The following is a 25,822-nucleotide window of genomic DNA, read 5'->3' on the forward strand; positions in this document are numbered from 1 at the left end:
ATCCTTACCTGGGTAATAATGTTGTTTGGTATACTAAAAAGGACCAAAAATAAATAAATAAAACAGAAGAGAAAAAATACTGAATTATAGAAAATATAAACATGAGACTATATTTAGAGGTATATAAATAAAATATATAATTATATTGTATTAAAAAATAAAAGTGGCAATAAAAGAAAGAAGGCCAAACTTTGAAAGTATATTCAGTTAATTCATCTGAGAAGTGGTATTTCCAATATTTTGGTACTTACCAAAAGCTAAAAAGTAGACAAGTAGACCTATGATCACTGCCAGGATCACCACCACTGCGACGACAACAAAAAATACTAGATATGGATTCAGGGATCTTGAGGCTGATGTCACTCGTGCTGGCCTTAGAACAAGGGGAAAAGATCAAAGCCCATATATTTCACTCAGAGAAGCCATCATTTCAGCACTTCTGAAGTCTCTTAGGTTGCATGTGGCTCTATCATAGAAAATTGATTGGTTCTTTTTTTAAAATTTATTTGTTTATTTGGAGGATAATTGCTTTACAATATCATGTTGGCTTTCACCATACAAATAGGAATGTGACTCTGAAATGAAATCAAACTGAACAACACTCTCTTTAATGGTATTTCTTACCATTTTTTAAGCACTAAAATGTTGACATTTAGGTAGTTTGATAGAAGAATAAGGAAATATGATTTATGGTTTGCAACTGCTTTTCCTTCTTCTGACAGTTGATAAGTTTCTCAAGAATAACAACTCTTTTTTGTTTTACTACAACTTCTAAGACCCTTGTTGGACATTACTGTAGTAAGCTCCCTTACATGGGCACCATCCCCAGGGATGTGCTGAAGAGAGATCTTTTTTTGTGGGAAGAGGGGCAGAGGGAGTCAGAATAGTAGCATTTCTCACAGTAATAGCCTCTATATTATTAAAATGAGGATATGGCTAGAGGCTGTGGAGAAGGAAATGGCAACCCACTCAAGTGTTCTTGCCTGGAGAATCCCAGGGACGGGGGAGCCTGGTGGGCTGCCATCTATGGGGTCGCACAGAGTCGGACAGGACTGAAGCGACTTAGCAGCAGCAGCAAAGGCTGAGAACTGAGATCCAGGAGAGTAACAAGCACTTATAATTAATTAGAACTGTACTAGCGGCAGTGGATTTGTGTGATTTTGTTCACCCATGAATTTATCAATAGCAGTGTAAGCCAATCAGATCAGATCAGATCAGACCTGTCGCTCAGTCGTGTCCGACTCTTTGCGACCCCATGAATCGCAGCACGCCAGGCCTCCCTGTCCGTCACCAACTCCCAGAGTTCACTGAGACTCACGTCCATCGAGTCAGTGATGCCATCCAGCCATCTCATGCTCTGTCGTCCCCTTCTCCTCTTGCCCCCAATCCCTCCCAGCATCAGAGTCTTTTCCAATGAGTCACTCTTCGCATGAGTTGGCCAAAGTACTGGAGTTTCAGCTTCAGCATCATTCCTTCCAAAGAACTCCCAGGGCTGATCTCCTTCAGAATGGACTGGTTGGATCTCCTTGCAGTCCCAGGGACTCTCAAGAGTCTTCTCCAACACCACAGTTCAAAAGCATCAATTCTTCGGCGCTCAGCTTTCTTCACAGTCCAACTCTCACATCCATACATGACCACAGGAAAAACCATAGCCTTGACTAGAGGGACCTTTGTTGACAAAGTAATGTCTCTGCTTTTGAATATGCTATCTAGGTTGGTCATAACTTTGCTTCCAAGGAGTAAGCGTCTTTTAATTTCATGGCTGCAGTCACCATCTGTAGTGATTTTGGAGCCCAGAAAAATAAAGTCTGACACTGTTTCCACTGTTTCCCCATCTATTTCCCATGAAGTGATGGGACTAGATGCCATGATCTTCGTTTTCTGAATGTTGAGCTTTAAGCCAACTTTTTCACTCTCCACTTTCACTTTCATCAAGAGGCTTTTGAGTTCCTCTTCACTTTTGCCATAAGAGTAGTGTCATCTGCATATCGAGGTTATTGATATTTCTCCCAGCAAACTTGGTTCCAGCTTGTGTAAGCCAATAGATTTGTACTAACACAGTATCTGGTTTCTAGATTGTAGTATCTGATTCCTTGGATTATATTAGGCATATAATCCAAGTACTTCCTCACTGTCTCCTTTCCCACCACAAACACTCACACTGGGATGGTCACCAGAAGTACTCTGTATGAATTCCTATTTTATCCTGTTTGCTTGAAGATGATATTGTCATTTATTTGAGATTTTCTTCATCTGAAAAATGGGACTAATACTTGCTTCTTAAGGCTGTTTTGAAGATCAATGAGGTTATGTTATGTAGGCTATGTAAAGTGTATAGAGTAGATATTTCTACTAAATATGTTATTCACTAGGCTGTGAGAACTTTGAAAATAAAGTTGGTATTCATGCATATGTTTCTAACACTTTGTAGGCTACTTGGTATATATAGGTGGTGCATGAAAGCATGCTAAGTCATTTCAGTCATGTCTGACTTTTCGCTCCTCTGTCCATGGGATTCTCCAGGCAAGGATACTGGAATGGGTTGCCATGCTCTCCTCCAGGAGATCTTCCTGACCCAGGGAGTGACCAGGAAGCAAACCCACATCTCTTATGTCTACCTGCTTTGGCAGGCAGGTTCTTTACTACTAGGACCACCTAGGATTTATGATATTTATAAATATTTGTTGTATATGTTAACTCCTGGGTGTGTTTCAGTTTTAAAAGCCTTAACAGAACTGAGAAGCAGTTACATTTTGCCATAACACAGTCAGACTTCCATTTCTTTCTATTTGTTTTGCTTACATTCTAGTGTATATGGGAAGGGGATGATCTGAGACTCAGTGACTCTCAGAGTGTAGGTTTCACAGCAGGGTTGCCTAGTGTTTGGGCTTTATGCAGCTCACACTGATGAAGGCGTCTCCTGGTGTTTTACTTTGTATCCCTTGTACTTTGAAGGCCTTGGATATGGGACCAGTATCATTTCAGAGGAATTCCTTGGTAGCTCAGCTGGTAAAGAATCTGCCTGCAATGCAGGAGACCCTGGTTTGATTTCTGGGTTGGGAAGTTCCTCTGGAGAAGGGATAGGCTACCCATTCCAGTATTCTGGGCTTCCCTGGTGGCTCAGATGGTAAAGAATCCGCCCACAATGTGAAAGACCTGGGTTCGATCCCTGGGTTGGGAAATTCCCCTGGAGGAGGGCAGGGCAACCCACTCCAGTATTCTTGCATGGAGAATCCCCATGGACAGAGGGGCCTGGCAGGCTGCAGTCCATGGAGTTGCAAAAAGTCGAACATGACTGAATGGCTAAGCACATCATTTCAGAAGATTATTGGAGGTGGGCATAGACTTGCTGACTTTTTTGTTGAATAAACACATTAAACATTATAAAAATTGACCAGCTCAAATATTATTGTTTAATAAAATGGCATTTAAATTCATGAAAATAGGAATAACATAATCTCAGAATAACAAAAAAGATGAATAATTTAGCCTTAGCTTAATGATGTCTTTTTACCACATTGCTCTTATTAATTTTGCTATGCTAGTGAAAACTGACTTTCACTAACACTGGTCGAGTCCAACATTTGGGAATAACTAACTGTATGCTGGGAAAGATAGAAGGCGGGAGGAGAATGGGACGACAGAGGATGAGATGGTTGGATGGCATCACTGACTCAATGGACATGAGTTTGAGTAAACTCTGGGAGTTGGTGATGGACAGGGAGGCCTGGCGTGCTGCAGTCCGTGGGGTCACAAAGAGTCAGACACAACTGAACAGCTGAACTGAACTGAACTGTAGTCATTTTCTAAGTAGGATAAAATTGGTACATTGATACTTGCTGACTTTTTAAGCCTCGGTTTACTCTTCTGTTTCTTTGTGGTCTTGCTGTGGCTGGTGATACATGGTCACAGTTGCACACTGTTTGACATTTGCAAGTTCGGGGAATGTCAGGGGGTGCTCAGCAGGGTAGAGCCAAAAGAAGAGCTGGAAGCAAGCCATCCCAAAGTATCACCTCAACTACCAGGAACCAGCTGTATTTCCAGAGATGAGTAGAAGTGTCAAGATTTATTAGTGTAGAGTAAGAAATTACTAAGAACTAGGCTTAAATTGAAAGCTAAAATAACAACAACAAAAAAACCAACCAAAAACAAAACCCCAAACCAAAGGCTAGAGTCAGCATATGCTTTAGCTTGGATGAGCCTCTCATGGGAATGTTTTTCGAGGCAACTTTGCTTTAGTTCATGGAAAACATCTTAAAACTCAGTGGCTGAAAAACACCATGAGACATGACTCAATAAACAAAGGGTGTGGACCTCAAATTAGTGTAATCTCACAAGCTGTATTTAATTACATAACAATGTGTTGTTCCACTTTGTAGAAACAACTAAAGTATCTGTTCTTTTGTTGGTATCTGCTCTCTTGTTACAGGTTCAACTTGTCATTGAACCTCTGTATGTGGCTGATTATAAAGCTTATGACAACACACACTAAATTGTGTCCAATGTTTGCTTTGCAAATTCTTAGGGAAAATAAGTTTGCTAACACTGTCTGAATTTTGACTCATAAGCAGTGGAAATCTGCAAGTAAATACTTTGCTTTTAAAGCAGGATTTAATCAGTGAAGTTTTTAGTGCTTGTGTTTAAACAGAAAAACAAATACATAGTTGTGACATGTTTAACGAGCTTCTGCCTCTTTCTTTCTCTCATTAACTTGGAAAATTACAAGAATGTTGAAAAACATATTCTATGCTCTTATGAGAACCTAAGCGGCAGACTTTATACATGTTTATTGCCAATCTTTGTAAAAGTCTTATAAGGTGGATATTATGACCTCTGTTTGGAAGACAGGAAAACTGAGGCTCAGAGAAACATAAATAACTCATAATTTCTCGGGAGTAACAGAAACTGGAAATAGAAAGGGCGGTTAGAATGTAAGAACATGGACTTCCTCTGACGTATACTTCCTGCCTCACACTACAAGAGACAGAAAAGCTTTGGGACTCTTATCTCTCCTGATATGTCTTGGATGAAGCAAAGAGAATCAACATCTATTGAGTTTTTAGTTTTTATTAAATTGAGCGCTAGGATTTTGTTCTTACACATAGTATATGTGCAATAAAATAATTGTTGGTTTAATTTGAGAGTACATCTTAGATTAACATATCAGATTTATGTAAGAATACTAGTTAATTTTGTCCATCGATACATAGTTAGAAACAATATATGGTTGTTGATTAATAGAGTCTTGGCAATGGCTTTCCATTATTTGTAAGAATAGAGGAAAACAGGGAAATGTAATTACAAATTTAGATATACACAGTGTGTCTAAAGAGGACTTTCAGACAGTTTTGTGTCTCTTTGAATAAGATTTCAGGTATGATATAAAGATTTGGTCCATGATTGTTTTTTCCTGATACATATTCTTCCTTGCTGATCCCATCCTACACCCTGGTTTCAGGTAGCATTTAATAAGGTAATATTTTCTGAGATAGATCTTCCCCCTCAGATCTCAGTCTCTGAGCTCCACACCATTATTTCCAGCTGTGGATTGGACATCTTATGAATGTTTTACAGCCTCCTTAAGTATAACAGTTCAGTTCAAAACTGAATTTGCTATCTTTTTCTCCAGGTTTTTTCTCCTCCCTGCTATTTCTAATATTGGGAACGTCCCTACCATCTATCTGGTACCATAAATTAAAGACCCAAGATTTAGTTGTACCTGCTCTCTTTTGATAATTTTCCACTTTCGAGAGGTCAATGAATGGTGTTTATCCTATAGCTAAATCTTTCTGTTCATCCTCTCTCTCTTAATTCTGGATGTTATCATCTGGTATTATGTGAAATGCCTGTTAACTAGTCTCCTTTCTTTCATTACCTAATTAAGAGACATTTGGTGAGTGCCTACAATGGTCTAGGCAAAATGTAATTGCTGGAAATACAATGAAAAGAAACAATCATAGCAATCCTAATAGTGAGAGGAGAGAAATGAGTAAGAAAAGTAAGTAAAATAAAGGAAAAATAAAAGCAAAGAGATGAGAAAGGGAATATATATGGAATGCTGAAAATTTAAATAGGGTGACCAGGAAAGGCCTTGCTGAGGAGTTGACATTTGAGTAAAGACCAGAAGGAGGTGAGTGAGCAAGCCATGAAGATATCAGGGGGAGAATTATCTAGGTGGAAGAACAGCAGTTTGAAGGCCGTGAGCCAAGAACTCACAGAGTAAATTTGAGGACCATTAAGAGAGGCACCTGAACTGAATAGAGTGAGACAGGGGTGGGGGACATTGAAAGAAAATAAAGTCAGAAAGATAAGGAGCAGGGTGTCAGTGGTTGGGGGAAAATCATTTAGGATTTTGCACTTGAGGACTTTGATGTTTATTCTGAGACAGGATCTTTGAGGATTTTGAGCAAAGGCATGACATCAGATCTATTTCTTTAATAGGTGCCCACTCTGGGTACTTCAAGGGGAGTAGTTGGCCTGGGATGGAGAGGGAGACCTCTTGCATGCATGCTAAGATGCTTCAATTGTGTCCGACTCTTTGTGACTCTATGGACTGTAGCCTGTCAGGCTCCTCTGTCTATGGGATTCTCCAGGCAAGAATACTGGAGTGGGTTGCCATTTCCTCCTCCAGGGAAACCTCTTCAGTCAGTTCAGTTCAGTTCAGTTCAGTCGCTCAGTCGTGTCCAACTCTTTGCGACCCTATGAATCGCAGCACGCCAGGCCTCCCTGTCCATCACCAACTCCTGGAGTTCACTCAGACTCACGTCCATCGAGTCGGTGATGCCGTCCAGCCATCTCATCCTCTGTCAACCCCTTCTCCTCCTGCCCCCAATCCCTCCCAGCATCAGAGTCTTTTCCAATGAGTCAGCTCTTCTCATGAGGTGGCCAAAGTACTAGAGTTTCAGCTTTAGCATCAGTCCTTCCAAAGAACACCCAGGACTGGTCTTTAGAATGGACTGGTTGGATCTCCTTGCAGGAGGTCACTAAATAACTAAAGTGAGAGATGATGGTAGTTTACAAAAGGGTGGTAGAAGTGGAGATGATGAAAAGTGGTAAGAATCTATATATATTTTGAATTTAGGCCTTAGAGGATTTGCTTATAAGATGTGGGAAAAAGAGGAATCCAGACTGAATTCAGGATTTTTTCCTCTCTCCAATCAACCCTTTAAAATCCTTCAAGTGCTTTGAAAAATGTGAATCTTAGGGTCCGATATCCTCCCTTCCAATAATACCTCATTTTAAATTTATCTACAGTTCGTCAAAAATCCTCAAATGGCATTCAAACTGTCCATGGCATTTAAGGCCAACCTCTGCAACTTTATCTTCTGTCACATCCTCACCTGCCCACCTGACCTCATCCAGATCAAATGTCACAGTCAGTTCTGCTTGTGATGTCTTTTGCCTGGAGAATGTCATATCTGTATACTTCTCATTTTATCCTAAAATAATTCAAGCATTTTCATTTCTCACCAGGTAGTTACTCTTTTCTCCTCTTGCTGCCCCTCATCTGATCTCATAATGCTCAATGAATTTCTCTACTACAATCCATATCCCTTCATGTGCCTGCATCCACATCTAGGCTGTAACTCAGCAGTACCCAAGCTTCTTTTACCCAGGAAACAGTTCTTTGAAAGGCAATTTCTCCACAGATGGCGGGGAGGGGGTGGGGGGAGGTTTTGGGATGATTCAAGTGCATCACAGTTTTTATGTACTTTATTTCTATTTTGTGGCAATCTCAGTATATTGTGCCTTGACTTCTGGGTTAGGGTTCACTTTCTTTCACACTCTTATAAGGATCTAATGCTGCCACTGATCTGACTGGCGGCAAAATTAAGGCAGTAATGCGAGTGATGGGGGCTGGCTGTAAATAGAGATGAAGCCTCGCTTGCTCACCCACTGCTCACCCTCTGCTGTGCAGCCGAGTTCCTAACAGGCCACATACCAGTACCAATCTTTGACCTAGGGGTTGGTGACCCTTGCCGTAACTCATGAAGATCGTAGAGATGCATCTTGTCTGCCAGGATATGCCTCATTTATATACAATACCTATTATACAGTGAGTCCATATTGGGCATTGCAATAGAAAAATTGATGAATGACTGCAAAGAGGGATTTAAAAAATAATTTTACTATTGTTTGGAAGGACTTTAACACTGTAGTTTGTGCATTCTTATTTTAAATACTAAAAAAATACAGATCAGAGAATAATCTCTGCCATCTATTGAGTGCTTACAATATACTGGCTGATCTTTTCAACATCATTTAATTTAATCCCTGTTAAAAATCCTTGTTCAGGTGCTCAGCCGTGTCTGACTCTTTGCAACCCCATGCACTGCAGCACACCAGGTTCTCTAGTTTACAGATAATAAAATAGAAGCTTAATTAGTCAGCTAGTAAGAGGGCTGGAATGCAAACCCAGATCTGTCAAGCTCAAACTACAAAATGACCACTTCAGATGGGAAGACATTTTCTGTTAATTATTATGTTGTTATTAATTTCTATCACATTTTCTACCTTGTTAGTACTAAGAAACAGAAAGTTCAAAATATTTCTATAGCCCTTATATTACAGGATATGCAAAGAAAGTTATTTCAGTGTGTATTAATATGTTGGTGTTATGCAGAATATGAGAAACAGTTCCAAAGAAGAGGGACTTTTTCTATTTTAGCCCCTTTCGTTAAATCTCGATGGTTGTCATGAGGCAGGCGTTAGAGACTATCCAATTCAATGATTTAATTTTTTAAGTTGAGGAATGCTTTTTTCAAACAAGGTCTTAAAAAATTTGAAAGCTTAATGATTAAAACAGATGAAAATGGAACAGCTTCTCCGTTTGATTTTGAGTTGTGGGAAAAAGGCCCTTTCCTATTTCTAACAAATCACTGGTCTAGCCCAACACTTTTATTAATTTCTTAAGTGTTATTAAGAAAATTTTTTTTATTGTTGTTCTTGCTAGCTTTAGTGTGCTCCAAAAGAAAAGAGAGACACAGAATTATTTAAGACTGCACAACTGGATGATGGTAGAGTTGGTGCTCTAATTTTAAGTTTTCCTAGATATATTTGTTTTATTAAAACATGATGCATTCTTAAAACACTGGATTCATATGGAAGATAAGATTCCTATCCTTGAATCACATATCCATGAGACTTTATGTGCATATACCTTTGGAATGTACTGCGTGACTTTCTTTTAATTCAATGGTTTATTTTCCAACTTAATTTTAGGTAACAAATACATTTATATTCATTGAGGATATAAATCACATATTGTTACCCTGCTTATTTAACTTATATGCAGAATACATCATGCAAAATGCCAGGCTGGATGAAGCACAAGATGGAATCAAGATTGCCAGGAGAAATATCAATAACCTCATGTATGCAGATGACACCACACTTATGGCAGAAAGTGAAGAAGAACTAAAGAGCTTCTTGATGAAAGTGAAAGAAGAGAGTGAAAAAGTTGGCTTAAAACTCAATATTCAGAAAACTAAGATCATGGCATCTGGTCCCATCACTTTGTGGAAAATAGATGGGGAAACAATGGAAACAGTGCCAGACTTTCTTTTCTTGGGCTCCAAAATCACTGCAGATGGTGACTGCAGCCATGAAATTAAAAGACATTTGCTCCCTGGAAGAAAAGCTGTGACCAACCTAGACAGCATATTAAAAAGCAGAAACATTACTTTGCCATCAAAGGTCTGTCTAGTCAAAGCTACGGTTTTTCCAGTAGTCATGTGTGGATGTGAGAGTTGGACTATAAAGAAAGCTGAGCGCCGAAGAATTGATGCTTTTGAACTGTGGTGTTGGAGAAGACTCTTTAGAGTCCCTTGGACTGCAAGGAGATCCAACCAGTCCATCCTAAAGGAAATCAGTCCTGAATATTTATCAGAAGGACTGATGCTGAAGCTGAAACTTCAATATTTTGGCCACCTGATGTGAAGAACTGACTCATTGGAAAAGCCCCTGATGCTGGGAAAGATTGAAGGTGGGAGGAGAAGGGGACAACAGAGGATGAGATAGTTGGATGGCATCACCGACTCAATGGACATGAGTTTGAGTAGGCTCCAGGAGTTGATGATGGACAGGGAGGCCTGGCATGCTGCAGTCCATGGGGTCTCAAAGAGTCAGACAAGACTGAGCAACTGAACTAATACCAGTTGAGTATACAGAGACTGGGCAAGTGGTACCTGAGCAAGCCTGTACAATGTTTTTGTGAAAATTAGGAAAAAAGCAACTTCTCTGGGCAACAGACATAAGGTGTTCCTTGGGCTACGTGTAGCTCTAGTCTGAGCCAGACAGCTTGGCAAGGAGCATAGGCACAATCTTGGCTTCCAGTCTCCCCCTGAACCAGAATGTTTGTGCATTATACAAGCTGCATAGCTGTATACAACAGACCAGAAATGATGTATCAAAACTTTGGAATCTGTTGCTTGTGGGACACGCCAACCTAGGATTCATTTTTCTCTTATAAACTTTGCAAATTGATACAGACAAATGGCTAATAGGTATGTATGTAAGCATGTGTGTATGTTGGCGCATATATAGTAGTTGAACTGGGGGCTTGATGATGGTTCAGGAGAACCTACTGCCCGTGAAGTCAAGAGTGTGGGTTCAATCGCTTCATAGGCTAGTCAAGTTCTTCCTTTCCTAGGACTCAGGCTGTGTCCTGGAACTCAGGCTCCTTACAGAGCACCAAGCTGAGCTCCTGTGCTTTATAACATGTCTCCACTAGCTAGCTATTTACACAGGGCTTCCCCAGTTGGCTCAGTGGCAAAGAATGTGCCTGCCATGTAGGAGCCATGGGAACCCTGGGTTGGGAAGATCCCCTGGAGGAGGGCATGGCAACCCATTCCAGTATTCTTGCCTGGAGAATCCCCATGGATAGAGGAGCCTGGCTGGCTACAGTACATAGAGTTGCAAAGAGTCAGACACAACTGAAGTGACTTAGCATGCACACAAGCACTATATATGTGTCAGTTCCAATCTCTCAATTCATCCCACCCTCCCCTTCCCTCCTGTGTCCACATGTCTGTTATAATGCTTTTCATGAACTCCAGTATCTTCCAACTGACACCTGGGTGTTATCACACATATACTTTATACTGAAGGAAAGGGATATGTCCATAGCTATAGACATGTCCATAGTTCTGTAGTAGAAGAAATTTAATATTAATTTTCTATTCTTCTATAGTCATCAGTTGCTTTACTCAGAAATATTTGTTGATTTTACATACCTATTATTTTTCTGGACATGCAAAAAAAGTCCTTAAATGACTTGAGAGTGATAGTGGCATGTAAGGATGCCAAACGGTATAGAAAATTGAGAGGTCAGAGAAGTAACTTTTGGGTGAGGAAGGAGGAATTGTTTCCACGCATCATACACCATGTGGCATGTGAGCTCTGCTTTATGGGATGGACAGGAGATCTGAGTAGACAAATAAACAAAGACAAAAGAGATAGAAAGTACAAAGTGTGCTTGGGGAAGAGTACTTGGCATGTATTGCACTTATAGAGGAGTAAACGGAAAATAATCTAGAAAAACGAGATCAGTCGAGATTATGGAAGAGACTAAGTGTAATAGATTTGGAGTCTTTGCTTTAGGACATCACTCAGGCTTGAGTTGTAGCAAAACAGCAATGTTGTAGAAAGGCCAATCTGGTGGTTTGATTGGGATGAATGGGAGGGAGTTGGGAGGCAGGAGGTCTTACTGGGGAGACTAACCCATTAATCCATGAATGGGATAGGATGGGCCTTGGACCCTGTAGAGACTGTGGGATGGAAAAGGAGGGATTGAGGGAAACATGGAAGATGGAAAACTAGGGCCATTTCCTGGTAGAGGAGTCAGTGCCAGAGGCAAGAGTGGCAGCCCAAAATGAGACTGAAAGTTCAACCTGAGTAACTCAGGAATTAGTTATACTAGTTATATCAGCAGACAAGTTGAGGGTTTTTTTTTTGGATATTTTAGTAATATTTAATTTTAGTAACTAATAATATCTGTATGATAATTCCCAGCAGTTAGCAGGAAAGGTAACTAGCCTGGGAAAAGATCTTGGGACTGGAGATATCCTTTTTGAAGCTACTTTCTGAGAGACAGCAATTTAAAGCTCTGAAAAATAGACTGTGAAACCAACTCATTTCACTGAATTTGGATTAAAAAAAACTACAATGTAAATGTCCAGAAAGATACGCAAACACACATGAATTTGATGTCATAAAGAGCTTTCTGTTATCACAGCCTTAGGTATCCAGTAATAAGTATGAGCACCTGGTATTATGAAATCAGTGTGTATGTATAATTTAGGCAGCCATCAATTAATACTTACTAAACACTTGTAAGGGTAACCCAACTGGCTAAGTGGTAAAGAATCTGCCTGCCAATGTAGGAGACATGGGTTCCATTCCTTGGTCAGGAAGATCTCCTTGGGAAGGAAATGGCAACCTACTCCAGTGCTCTTGCCTGGGAAATCCCATGGACAGAGGAGCCTGGCAGGCTATAGTTCATGGCGTTGCAAAAGAGTTGGACATGACTTGGTGACAAAACAACAACAAAATACATGTAATCACACCATTGTCCTAAGTGAAATAATTTTTATGTATGAGGCTAAAAATGCAATGAACCATGACCCAGAAGAAATGAACTTTTATTGTGGCTGACAAATAGAAAAGAAATACAAATTGTTTTCTGTACTTTTTTTTACTAGCCTATGCTTTAAAGAGGCACTAATAGTCAAATGAATGAACCAACATAAATGACTACTCATGCTGGGTGCTTCGGTGTATGATAATTTAAACAATTGATTGATGGTTTAATGGAGTAAGAGTGGCCCTTCAGTAGCTAATTATTTTATTACTTATGGCATAATATAATGAGATCAAGATCATAATAATTTCATTGTAGATAGATTTTCCCAACCAGTTCACAGCTATAGGCTGAGACTTTGTTCTTATTTGCTATTATGAAAATTTGCTTATTTGCTGTTTTGGTTTCGAAGCTTCATGAAGGTGGGGATTTTCCCTTCTTTCCTTCCTTCCTTCCCTAGGTTTTTCCTTCCTTCTTTCCCACCTTTCCTTCTACCTTCCTTCTCTTGAATAATGTCTTTATTTTAAGAAGACTGGCCCCATTACTCTGGTTTCTGTGTGTTCAACATAGTCAAGAAATCTTTCAAGAAAGGCATTGACTAGACTCAGGAACTGATTCTAATATTGAAAAGACTATAAAAGAATGTGACATATACCAAAAACAAGAGCCTTTGTTCATAAGTCAAGCTGGTTTCAAAGACTTTTTCAGGGGAATAAATTCTTGACTGTGGAAGACTCATCCAAAGAAAATCAAAGTTCTTCCTGTTCAACTCAGAACTCTAATACAGCCTTGCTCCCACTATTTTAAAGTAAGCATTTCCAGATGCTTGTTTCTGATCTTTGTTTGATATTTATCTTATTTTAGCCTAAGGAAGGAAATGGTTTATCTGAATTGTCCCACTCATGCTTCATTTTTCTCAAGCAGACGATCTGGTTAATCGAATGGAGTAGACTGCTGAGGAGGGTTTGAGGACTGCTGCTGGACTGAGATCAGTAAAGTTTGCCAGGTTTTCCTTACTCAGAATATATCTCCATATTCAGGAATAGAATTAGACTTGTATAATTATTAACAGAAGGTATTTGATGACTCCTAAGTGACAGAGTCTGGTAAAGACCTAAAGGCATTTTTTAAAAAGTTACTGCTCTGCTAAACTCGGGCCTCCCAGGTGGCACTAGTGGTAAAGAACCCATCTGCCAATGCAGGAGACATAAGAGATGTGGGTTCGATCCCTGGGTCTAGAAGATACCCTGGAGGAGGGATTACAACCCACTCCAGTATTCTTGCCTGGAGAATCCCATGGACAAAGGAGCCTGGTGGGCTATAGTCTGTAGAGTCACAAAGAGAGGGACATGACTGAGTGATTCAGCACAGTGCTGCTAAACTTAATATATATGCTTCTATAAGGAAAGTCAACTTTGCTGAAACTGTACAGCTGCCCAAAGGGTAGGTTCTGCTTTCATAATTGAGCTGATGGAGCCTTTTCAGTGTGCAAACAGGCACAGTGGTGCTATGGTACACAGTGATAGTGTCAGCAAAAGTGAGCCTGCCTCAGTGATCTGAAACAACGGAACAGTAAGCTACTTCCGGAACTTGAGATGCTGATATTTTAAGAATATTTCTCTAGAAATCACCAAACCCACAGTCATGGAGTCATGCTGTCTTGACGCTACCACTGTTGAAACACATGTACCTGGTGTATCAGTACAGACAACTGTAACAGAGAAAGAAGACAGGTTCCCTGTCTTCTTGCCTGATTAATGTGAAGGAAAGATTAGCATGTACTCTAGAGGGCACTGCTGTCCGTATTAGTACTCCATCTGAACTCTAGAAAGTGTAGGTAGCTACTGACTGAGTCATTGAGCTCAGAGTAGTTTCAGAGCAAGAAATAACTATTTAATTGAAGATTTGCTTGTCTGTATTCTTCCAAATAGTATTTTTCCTATATAGGTTTAGTTTTTAAAGACTAGACTTTTTTTTTATTTTTTCTTTCCTTTTCTTTCCTTTCCTTTAAATTTTTTTTTTTTTTTTTAAACTAAAGTGAAGTGAAAGTCACCCAGCCACATCTGACTCTTTGTGACCTGGTGGACTATACAGTCCATGGAATTCTCTGGGCCAGAATACTGGAGTGGGTAGCCTTTCCCTTCTCCAGGGGATCTTCTGAAGCCAGAGATTGAACCCAGGTCTCCTGCATTGCAGGCAGATTCTTTACCAGCTGAGCCACAAAGGAAGCCTAAAGATGATATTTAACCTTTATTGGCACCAATATTATTTTGCCATCTTTCTGCAAATTGCAAAGAAATATTCATGATACTATATGCATGTGATATTTTATTTTATTTTTTATTGGGGTATAATTGCTTTAGAATATTGTGTTCATTTGTGCTGTAGAACAAAGTGAATCAACTATGTGTATACTTATATTCCCTCCCTCTGTCACCTCCCTCCCATACCCGCTTCCTACCCCTCTAGGTCATCATAGAGCACCAAGCTGAACAAATTGTGTTATACAGCAGCTTCCTACTAGCTAGCTATTTTACACATGGTAGTGCATATATGTCAAGCATGTGATGTGATATTTTATTGTCAAAATGCTCTTTTAAAATGTATGCTTGAAATTAGTTTAAAATTAAATCTATCTATTAGGATGATGAAAATGTTCTGAAATTTGATTTTGAAGATGGTTGTACAACCCTATAAGTATACTAGAAACCACTGAATTGTACACTTTAGGTGAACTTTATTATACATAGTTACATTTCAATAAAGCTGTTAAAATTGTTTATCTTTTATGATTCTCAACTTACTGCAATAACAAAATTACCAAACTTTCAAAGAATGATTGACAGTGAGGGTAGACTTGAACTCACAGAGACAAAAAAGGGCTCAATAACCCATTCAAGTTTCCTCCAAAGCAATTCTCAGTTAGGTGTTAGAATGCAGTGGTGTGTTATCAGTTAATGACAACAGCAACAATAGCAAGCGGATTGTTACAAGTAATAGTTAAAGCATCAGAGTTTTGAAATTATTTATACACAATTTAAAGCATAATTCCACCATAACATTGCTCTCACTCATTTGTGTTTTCCTTTTATTTATTTTTTGAGTGGAGTTACAAGGAGTGCATTGGGAATTGCTTATAAGCCTGGTTAGATCTACAGAAGTCTGTCACACATATTACTGTTACTTGTCAGGGTAGAAAAAAAAAAAGGTAAGCAGTCCTAGAGAAAAACATATTTAAATTCCAGCTGCTAAATGACCAAAAAAAACCCCATTCATTTTCTACACATTCCCCAGTTCTCCCATTTCTTCCTTTCTTATGCAGCCTGAACTGACTAAATAACAGTGTCCCCCAGACTTATTTGAGTGCAGAAACATTTCTTTCTGAAATACCTAACATTTTGAGGAGCACAGTGTTCCTGGAACTCGGTTAAGAAAATGCTCCTCTGTGAGTTCTGACTTGCCTAAATCACTCAGTGTTTCTGCAGGAAAGGAATGGGAGAGCTACTGCACACCCAGCTGAGAGGGCATGCTCATTCATTTGTAAATACACAGAAGTACCTCTTGCTGTAACTCTCTTTCCATTTTGAATAATACTTGGGAAACTACCTTGTAGCTGTTTAGTTTCAGTTGGTTTGTTTAGTACTTATATTTCAATGTATATATGAGTTGCCTGTTAAAATGCAAATTTAAATAGTGAATTTGGGATTGGGCCCAAGATTCTGCATTTCTAACAAGTTCCAGGGTGATGCTGATGTTATTGGTCCAAGGACCACACTTTGTGGAACAAAGCTTTTGGATACAGTTAGATCAGAATAGCTCCAAGGCAGAGAAGAGTGATCTTTAGTAAAGGCAGCCTAGTTTCTTCTCTGTTTCCTGAAGTCCAAGTACAATGGAGATAATCCTCCTATAAGATCATTATGAAATGTTGAAAACCTTAACTTACTGCTTTGTCAAATATATTAACCCTAATATAAAACCAGATATGTATTTGTTTTCTATAGGAAATAAATAAGTGTAGTATTTAGGGGCTCTTACTCCTAACTCAACGTGATCTGATTTGTAATACCAAATTGAGAGCATCAGGATATTTCCAGTTTCATTGTTTCTCAAAAGCATGTCCCAGTGAGGTGAGAAATTTGGTATATCACACTCTGGAGAAACACAAGGAAGCATTTTTTTGTGTGTGCTCTAAATGTGTTTATCCTACAGTGTTTGATTTGATTATTCTTTATAGACCCAAATTTTAAAAATTTTAACAATTGCCAATGAGACAATCTGGTTTAATTTGTGTGGAAACATATATACTAGATTTTTAACATTGTTTACTTGTAGGGGGACAGAAGAGGTACAATGAATGATGGGGTGGAAGAAAGAATAAAGAAATGTACAAGTTAAGTAAAAATGTATTAGTAAATAGTGAAGTCGCTCAGTTGTGTCCGACTCTTTGCAACCCCATGGACTGTAGCCTACAAGGCTCCTCTGTCTATGGGATTTTCCAGGCAATAGTTCTGGAGTGGATTGCTATTTCCTTCTCCAGGGGGTCTTCCCAACCCAGGGATCGAACCTGGGTCTCCCGCATTGTAGACAGACGCTTTACCGTCTGAGCCACCAGGGAAGTTAAAATGTATTAGGGTAGGTTCTAAAGCAAGAAAGACATTTCAGCACAAGCTGATGGAATAAGTTAGTGGGCATGATAGAATAGAGAATCTGGAAATTGACTGCACTATTCTCTCAGAGCTACTAGTTAAGTGTTATTACCCATAACTTGGAAAGAATGGAGACTGAAATCAGAACCTCGTATATATTCTTCATGGTTAGTTCTGTTTAACTATATCCGGTACATGATAATGATTCTCATAGGGAAAAGAAGTAGCTTTTAATGAATCATGGACCAAACCCAAGATTAGTTGTTTCAAATGCTCTTGAGTAATATTTAGTTGCATCAGTATATTTTTTAAAACAACATCTTTAAAACAACAACCCTTCAGAACTTAATCCTAGTGGCTTCTTGCCCAGGATTTCTAAAGAGGCAGAGGAAAAAATTGAGATTCTCTGTATCATTTTCCCAGGAGGATTCCGTGTCATATGAAATGAGCAGAGTTCCAGGGTCTTGGTACTAACTTTTTTGAAACCTACACAATAGAATATATTCCTCAGAACTTAGTAAAAATGCTGCAGATATATCTCTCTTCTTGGGAAGCAGTTTACATAGTGTGGAGGAAAACACTGTTGGAAGAGATCAGCAAAGCTACTTGACATTAGGCAAATCACTTCTATGAACTTGAGTTTTCTCCTTTGTCATTGAATGAAAAATCAGTGAGTTCCTGACCACCTTCACAGTATTCTCTCCTTTCTCCTGCTTCACATAGATGGTTCCTTCTCACTCCATGACCATTCTATTTGGTAGATTCTCTCACATCTACTACACATTAAATTTCTGCAAATACTTTATTCCCTTAAGAATGTCTGTCTGCTTATATTTTTCTTATCTCCCCATTCCCACATCACCTCCCTCCCCTCCCTGGTAGATTAAGTTCTGTGAGAGGAGCCACAGTTGAGAGCATAGACTCTGAAGCTGGATTACATGAGTTCAAGTTCTATTTCTGCTATCTACTTGTTGCACCAACCTGGGAAGTTGCCTTACTTCTCCTTATTACCTTATCTGCAAAATAGAGGAGATAATGGTACCTACCTCCAGGTTGTTGTGAGGATAAAGAAGTTAAAAATGTGTTAACACAGCTAGAGTTATTGTCTGACATTCGGCCGTTTGTCAGTGTGCAGCCAATCAAATTCACGAGGGAGGGACTGATTGTGGTTAGTTCTCCACTGTGTCCCCTGAAGTTTCTGATGGTCTGTGTTTAAGTGTATCTGTACAGTGAGAGGTGGGTTAGATGGTGGAAGTGAGGTCCTGTCTACTCTGTGAACGTTGTTAAGGCTTCTAGCATGGGCGTGAAGAGCCGTAAGAGATCCCTCTCTGTCTCCTGGATAAATGGATCTATTTACTTAGTTTTTTTTCTATTTTATTTTACAAGTAATACAGAAAGATAATATAGTACAGTAATGATAATTACAAGTTTTGTATCCAGACAGACACAATGTGACCATGGGTTAGTGACAAAAAAAATCTTTCCAAGCCTTAGTTCCTCATTCATAGAATAGGGCCAATCACATGCCTCAAAGGGTTGTGAAAATTAAAGGTGTTTCTGTTTGTAAGGTACCTAGAACTCTGGCCTGCCTTCAATAAATGGCAAATTTTATATTCTTCTTTTAGGTAAAACCCAACTTTAACTGCAGGTAACATTTTATTTATTTTTTTTGTAATGGCATCTTGTAAGAGTGATAACCTTCTGCAGTATCACAGAATGTTAGCAGTAGAAGGGAACTGCAGGAATTCCTACTTCACTTTATCCATTATCCAGATGAATAAACTGATCTAAAGAGAGATTAATTGGTGGTATGGAGTTGTCTCTTAATTTTTTTGTCTGTGCTCTTTTAAATTAATTAATTAATCAACCTAGGATATTGTGGGCACTCTCTTACACAGAATGAATGGTGGAAACATTAAATTGAATGTTTATTGAATGCATAGTGGAAAAAATCAATAGATATCGAGTACTTATTGTGTCACTCTGTAAGACAGTGGGGACATTTAAAAAATGGCCAATTGTCCTTGCTTTAAGGCAGTCATGACTTTCTAAGGGAAGATAAGGTATAGACTTTTTTTTTAGATTTTTGTTTATTTATTTATTTTAATTGGAGGCTAATTACTTTACTGTGATGGTTTTTGCCATACATTCACATGAATCGGCCATGGGTATACCTGTGTTCCCCATCCTGAACCCCCTCCCACCTGCCCCATCCCTCATGGTCATCCTAGTGCACCAGCCCTGAGCACCCTGTTTCATTCATTGAACCTGGATTGGCTGTCTAGTTTACATATGATAATATACATGTTTCAATGATATTCTCTCAAATCATCCCACCCTTTCCTTCTCCCACAGAGTCCAAAAGTCTGTTCTTTACATCTGTGTCTCTTTCCCTGTCTTGATATAGGGTCATCGTTACCATCTTTCTAAATTCCATATACATGCATTAATATACTGTATTGGTGTTTTTCTTTCTGACTTACTTCACTCTGTATAATAGGCCCCAATTTCATCCACCTCATTAGAACTGATTCAAATGCATTCTTTTTAATTGCTGAGTAATATTCCATTGTGTATATTTACCACAGCTTTCTTATCCATTCATCTGCCAATGGACATCTAGGTTGCTTCCATGTCCTAGTTGTTGTAAACAGTGCTGTGATGAACATTGGGGTACACGTGTCTCATAGACCTTTAGCAACATTTCACACCCTTGACCATTCCTTTTTATTTAAACATTCTGGGCTGGCCCATTGGGTAGCTCTTTCAGCTTGTGGCTTGGTTCTTATGCATGGTAACTTGTACTCTAAAAGCACCGTTTTGGGCTCTGTTACTGTAAAGATAAGTTGGTATTCACTTGCCTAATTTCTATTGAGAAATATATCTTTTGTCTGCTGCTGCTGCTGCTGCTGCTGCTAAGTCGCTTCAGTCGTGTCTGACTCTGTGCGACCCCATAGACAGCAGCCTATTAGGCTCCTCTGTCCCTGGGATTCTCCAGGCAAGAACACTGGAGTGGGTTGCCATTTCCTTCTCCAATGCATGAAAGTAAAAAGTGAAAGTGAAGTCGCTCAGTCATGTCCGACTCTTAGCTACCTCATGGACTGCAGCCTACCAGGCTCCTCCATCCATGGATTTTCCAGGCAAGAGTACTGGAGTGGGGTGCCAATGGTTTACAATTTTAAGCATGGTTTTTGAAAATTAAAATAGCAATTCACAAACCAGAATTGAATCAACAGGCAGAATTTGGAAAGTATTTCTGACAGTTACAGCTTTTTTCCCCATGTCTTTTGACTGACTGACACATCTGTGTGGTCAGTTAATCATATCGTGAGCGTGAACAAAAAGGAAGAAAATGGAAATAAGATTTGTTATGGTGGGAGGAGTCCTTCTAAGACATGTCTGTTCCTGAGCTGAGATATTCTCATTTACCTTAATCTTTCCTTAAACTACATGCTAAATTTCAAATTTGAATCTTCATCCTATTTTCCAAACTTCATTTCACACTTTTCATGTAATCCAGTGGAAAACACACTCTCTTAGAGCACCTGAGAAAATCTAGGGTACTTAAGGATTTGAAAAGAATAATAATTATGTCACAATAACTCCACTGCCTGGGTCCCCTGATAGGATTTCCCTTTTCAGAGAGAGGTGAACAGGTTGGTAAAAAAAGAAACACACCATCTTTGCAACCTTTAGGAGAGGACAACCTAAAAGAGGTCTTAGAGTTTATATGCAAGTAATCAAACCATTTAAGGAGAAGGAAATGGCAACCCACTCCAGTACTCCTGCCTGGAAAATTCCATGGATGGAGGAGCCTGGTAGGCTGCAGCCTGTGGGGTCGCCAAGAGTCGGACATGACTGAACGACTTCACTTTCTTTCTTTCTATAGTTCCTTTTGGAGAAGGAAATGGCAACCCATTCCAGTGTTCTTGCCTGGAGAATCCCGTGGACAGAGGGGCCTGGTGGGCTACAGTCAACGGGGTTGCAGAGAGTCAGACACAACTAAGCAACTAACACACACACACACAAACCATTTAAGAGATCCCATTGTCAACCAAAAGTATCACAAAATTACCTGATTATTTTACCTAAAAATGACCTAGAATTACCTAAAAACATTACTTTCACGTCACTTCCTCTACCCAGTTGCTCCCTCAGAGCATATGGAGGAACTGGAAAATAGTGAAGCTTGAGTTATTTATTTATTTATTTTAAATTGAAGATAGTAGGGTGTGTCTTTATGCTGATGGGGATATTCCAGTAAAAGGAAACTGAAAATTTCAATTAATTCCTCCCACCATTAAACTCAGGCATATGTCTTGTCAAAATAAAAATTTGCTGTTTTTAAATTACCCATGCCATTTGAGTAACAGGTTTCCTGTTTCCACTGAAAATTCTGTTTACTCAGGTTGACAGGGACATTGTTTCGTAGTCATGGGTCCTCAAATTGATGAACAAGGGTTGTTATTCTCAAAATTCACCAATTTGGCGTAGTAACTCTGATTATCTTCTTACAATAAAAATCAACCAACCAATGAGCAAAACTAATTTCTAGTTACGTACTTTTAGGTTAATAAAAAAGGAAAAACTGATTATTTGGAGATACAGCTTATTTTTAAGAGAGAAAATATTTTAAAGTATGCTGCATAGAAACCAAGTTCCACAGAAGAGCTGTTGTTTGTTGTTTTTTATTTTTGTAACTGTAAAGTTTGGGTCTTATTGAGTGTAAGGATGGATCAGTTTAGAAATTACATTGATTCAAGGCTTTCTGAAATTGTACAATTTCATTATTTACAAGTTTCCTTTTATTTTTCTTTGAAAGACGTTTAGCTATTTATGAGGATACTTTTTTTAATCAGAGGAATTTCTTCACAAAATTAAAAATGTTTTAGCAAAATCATTTCAGATTGTATTGTGATTATTAGAACAATTCCACATTGTCATAAAAAGTTTAGGAATAATGGGAAAAACATAATTCATAAGCTCACCACTGTAACACAACAAACATTAATATTTTATATTTCTCATTAGACATTTTCATATGTATAGTTTTTCAGAGGTAAATCAATGAGTAAATACAATTTTGTGATTGATTTTCACATAAATGAGAGCATACAATATGTGCTATTTCATAGATTTTATCCTAGTTTAATAAGTTTTTATACTATCCTTGTATGAATATGAAATTATTTTTATTATTTTCTTATATTATTACTTACTAATTAATACTCATTTTGGAAAGCTTAGGCTGCTACACATGTTTGTTTTTTTAAGGCTGCACCATGTGGGATCTTAGTTCCCCGACTAGGGATCAAATCTGTAACTCCTCCATTGGGAGCACGGAATCTTAACCACTGGATCACCATGGAAGTTCCTGCCACCCATTTTTTATTGTTATATATATATATTTAAATGCATATAATTGTACATATATTTTACTAAAATTTTTTTGAATATTGATTGGATTTCTTCCTTCCTAAAGTTCAAGAGATTTAAAATAAACTCAACTACATTTGACATGGCCAACTATCCATATTTCATTTATTTCCCTTTTAAAATGACTTATTTGTATCACACTTTTTTGTGTTCATGGGAAAACAAAATGAACAATATACTCACAGATGCAAGCACAAACATCTCAAATTATATAATTTTGAGATTGTACCATCTGACTCTAGATTGTGCTATAATTTATTGCTTTTTAATGTGGAAGTATATGAAGATAAGCAACTATTGAAAAGAAAACTAGGCAAATACTAAGAATCAACAAAAACTTGCTTGAAAGTAATGATATCATAGTATATAAAAGATAGACAAATACAGTTTTTGCTTTCTTAAAAAGGGCTTCAGAATTCACTTCATATTTAATAGTTAAAGTGATATTTTGACAGAAGTAAAAATACAGAACCCTTAAAAACTTTAAAACAGCAAAGGAATTTTTTACTGATTACATTTTAAAACCACACATCAGTTTTCTGAGAAGTTAAACATGAGAAAACAAAAACACTTCCTGATTTAAATATATGTTTTCATAATACTAAGTCATCTATTTAGGTTTATTCAATTTGTTTAAAAATTCAGTCAAGCAGCGAAGCACCTTATTTAAACAATATCAAGCATATTACCTAAAACATTAACTAGTAAGTTTCAATGAAGTTTTGAGAACAGTAACTAGAAGTAACTAACAACCAAAATTTCTCTGTATACTTTTCATATGCTTTATGATAAAGTCAAAATTTCAAAACAAAAACAGAACTTACCTATACATTTTAATCCTTAATAATGAAGTCCTTTTTTCTGCCTATGCAACTGCTCTGAGATTTCCACTCAAATGAATGACTCTCATATGTTATATGTGATCTATAAAAGAACTCAAGCAAAGGAGGAAATTCCACACAATTAAAACCTAACTTGTTAAACAAGTCTGAAGGAATCAACTTAAACCAATCATATGACTTGTGGAATGGACAGGAAATCTTGCAAATCAGTAAATATTTTATTTATACTGGTAACTTATGATTAAATATAACAGGTGATATGTATTTTGTGAAAGGCTATAACTACTCCATAGGCTGAAGCATCATAGTTTTTAATTTAAAAAGGATGTGACACTCTTGCCCATGTTATTATGTTGTACCACACCTTATTTTTTGCCACAGCAAGCCAAAGACTATCAGAAAATGCTTTCCATAGATTAATTGGTAATACTCCCTTCTCTTTGATAAAATTCACTTTTTCTCACAGCATTTGAAATATTCAGAGAAGTAATTGAGTATGTACACAAATTTGTCAGATAAGCAAGAAGAACAATTCAAACTAAAATTCACTTAGTCTTTCTCTGAGTATGTCTTTAAAAAATATTCTAACTCAGTATTGCAGTAGATGAGTGGGCAGCAGAGTGTAGAATGAGAATTCCATGTAGAGTAGCATGGAATTGACAAAAGCTATTTCTGTGTATTGTATTGGGAAGGACAGGAGATAAGTTTGGAAGGTTATGCTGAAGTTACTTTGTGAGAAATAATGAATACTAAATTATTGGAATTGTATAACAGAATTAGGAAATTTGAATTTGGATTTCAACTTTTTCACCAATTAATTGTGAAGCTTAAGCAAAAAATTACTTATGCCTTTATGAGTCTCATTTACTTGCTGAAAAAATTAGGTGCTGATTACATGGTCTTCTATGATTATCTTGTAAATCATGGATAGCTAATGAATTCACTCCAGGACTGTAACTCAAGAAGTGTTCAATTATGCATTTTTTAAATATAATGTGCAAAGCTTTGCATACAACAGGAATAGGAATGCATGGGCTCCTCCCTACCATTCCTTTATACATTTTCATATCTCACGCTTGACATCTGGACCTTTCTTTTTTTAGTAAAAAGACTAAAACAACATATCAAAACAGTTGAACAAAGTTACCTAAACAAGCCATTTTCATTTTACATGTTAACCTTGAATGTACAGATCTTTTTCACAAGTTATATCATAGTGTATAACTTTGTATTATGCTTTTTATGCTCAATATTATTTCATAGGCATATCTCTGTGTTACTAATTTTTATTTCTAATGGCTTCTGTATTATTTCTAGTAGCTACGTATGTAGCCAATAGCTGTACAGGTGTATTATGATTTATTACATAAGTGATATATAACATTATACATTATACTAAATTATATATATGATACTATGTATTATATGAAGCTGTATTATAGTTTATTTTAATACAATTTCAAGTTTACAGAAAACTTGCAAATATAGGACCTAGATCCATCAATTGTTAAGAATTTTAATGGCTGCATTTTAATCATATGTAACCATGTAGAATCATATCACACCAAATAGATTCATCATAAAATACTGAAACCATCTCCTAATATGAAGTATTTTGACCACCTTCATGAACATGCTTTTTTAACCCCATTGCTAAATATTTCCTTGAAATAAATGAAAAATTGTTTATTGGGGCAAATTATTTAAATATTTTAATGACCTTTAAAATTTGCTTTTGTTTCAGTACTTTTTTTAAGGATGTGAAGTATATTGTCTTCTGGTTTTTGTTGACAGCACTTTCCTCCAACTATACGTGTTCTTTCTTTTCCTTCTCTGTATTTCCTAGAACAATCAGCAAAGTCCTTTTTAATGAGAAGGTGCTTAGTCAGTACGTATTGTTTGACTGTCTAATAACTAAATGAATTAATTCAGATTCTGGTGTCCCATCACTATTCACACAGAAATTGGGAATGAGTCAGGGGAAAGGCATGGGGAAAACTGCATTCAGTCTGAAAGCATCTTCCTGCTTTCCTGTGATGAGCTCAACACGGAAGGGGAGGTGGAGCATGAAATTACGGTTTGTGAAGCAAAGGGATTGCTCTTAACAGGGACTAATTCAAAAGATGTTGACTCTTAATTTTCAGATCCTCAGGGAGTGGCAGGATAGGGCTTGACCTTTTCTATCCTACAAAAGGTGGCCATTGCAAGAATAAGGTATATAGAATGACATTGTGCAAAAAATATCAGAATCCTCTTCTTGTCTGCCATGGGCTTGACTTTATTCTTACAACTGTACATTCATAAGACTGAGATAGTGT

General features: G+C 37.8%; 1 protein-coding gene across 1 annotated transcript in view; it reads right to left on the reverse strand.

Annotated features, from left to right (window-relative positions):
- Nucleotides 1-8,009, reverse strand: part of TMPRSS11D (transmembrane serine protease 11D) — a 43,191-nt gene extending 35,182 nt beyond the window's left edge. The window contains exons 1-2 of the mRNA XM_027545306.1: nucleotides 7,905-8,009; nucleotides 252-375 (exon numbers count right to left, since the gene is read on the reverse strand). Of these exons, the coding sequence (XP_027401107.1) occupies nucleotides 252-375; nucleotides 7,905-8,009 (229 nt within the window). The remainder of the gene's footprint in view (nucleotides 1-251; nucleotides 376-7,904) is intronic.
- Between the last annotated feature and the right edge of the window lie 17,813 nt (nucleotides 8,010-25,822).

This window comes from Bos indicus x Bos taurus, chromosome 6, assembly GCF_003369695.1.
Source record: "Bos indicus x Bos taurus breed Angus x Brahman F1 hybrid chromosome 6, Bos_hybrid_MaternalHap_v2.0, whole genome shotgun sequence".
In the NCBI taxonomy this organism is placed as follows: domain Eukaryota; kingdom Metazoa; phylum Chordata; class Mammalia; order Artiodactyla; family Bovidae; genus Bos; species Bos indicus x Bos taurus.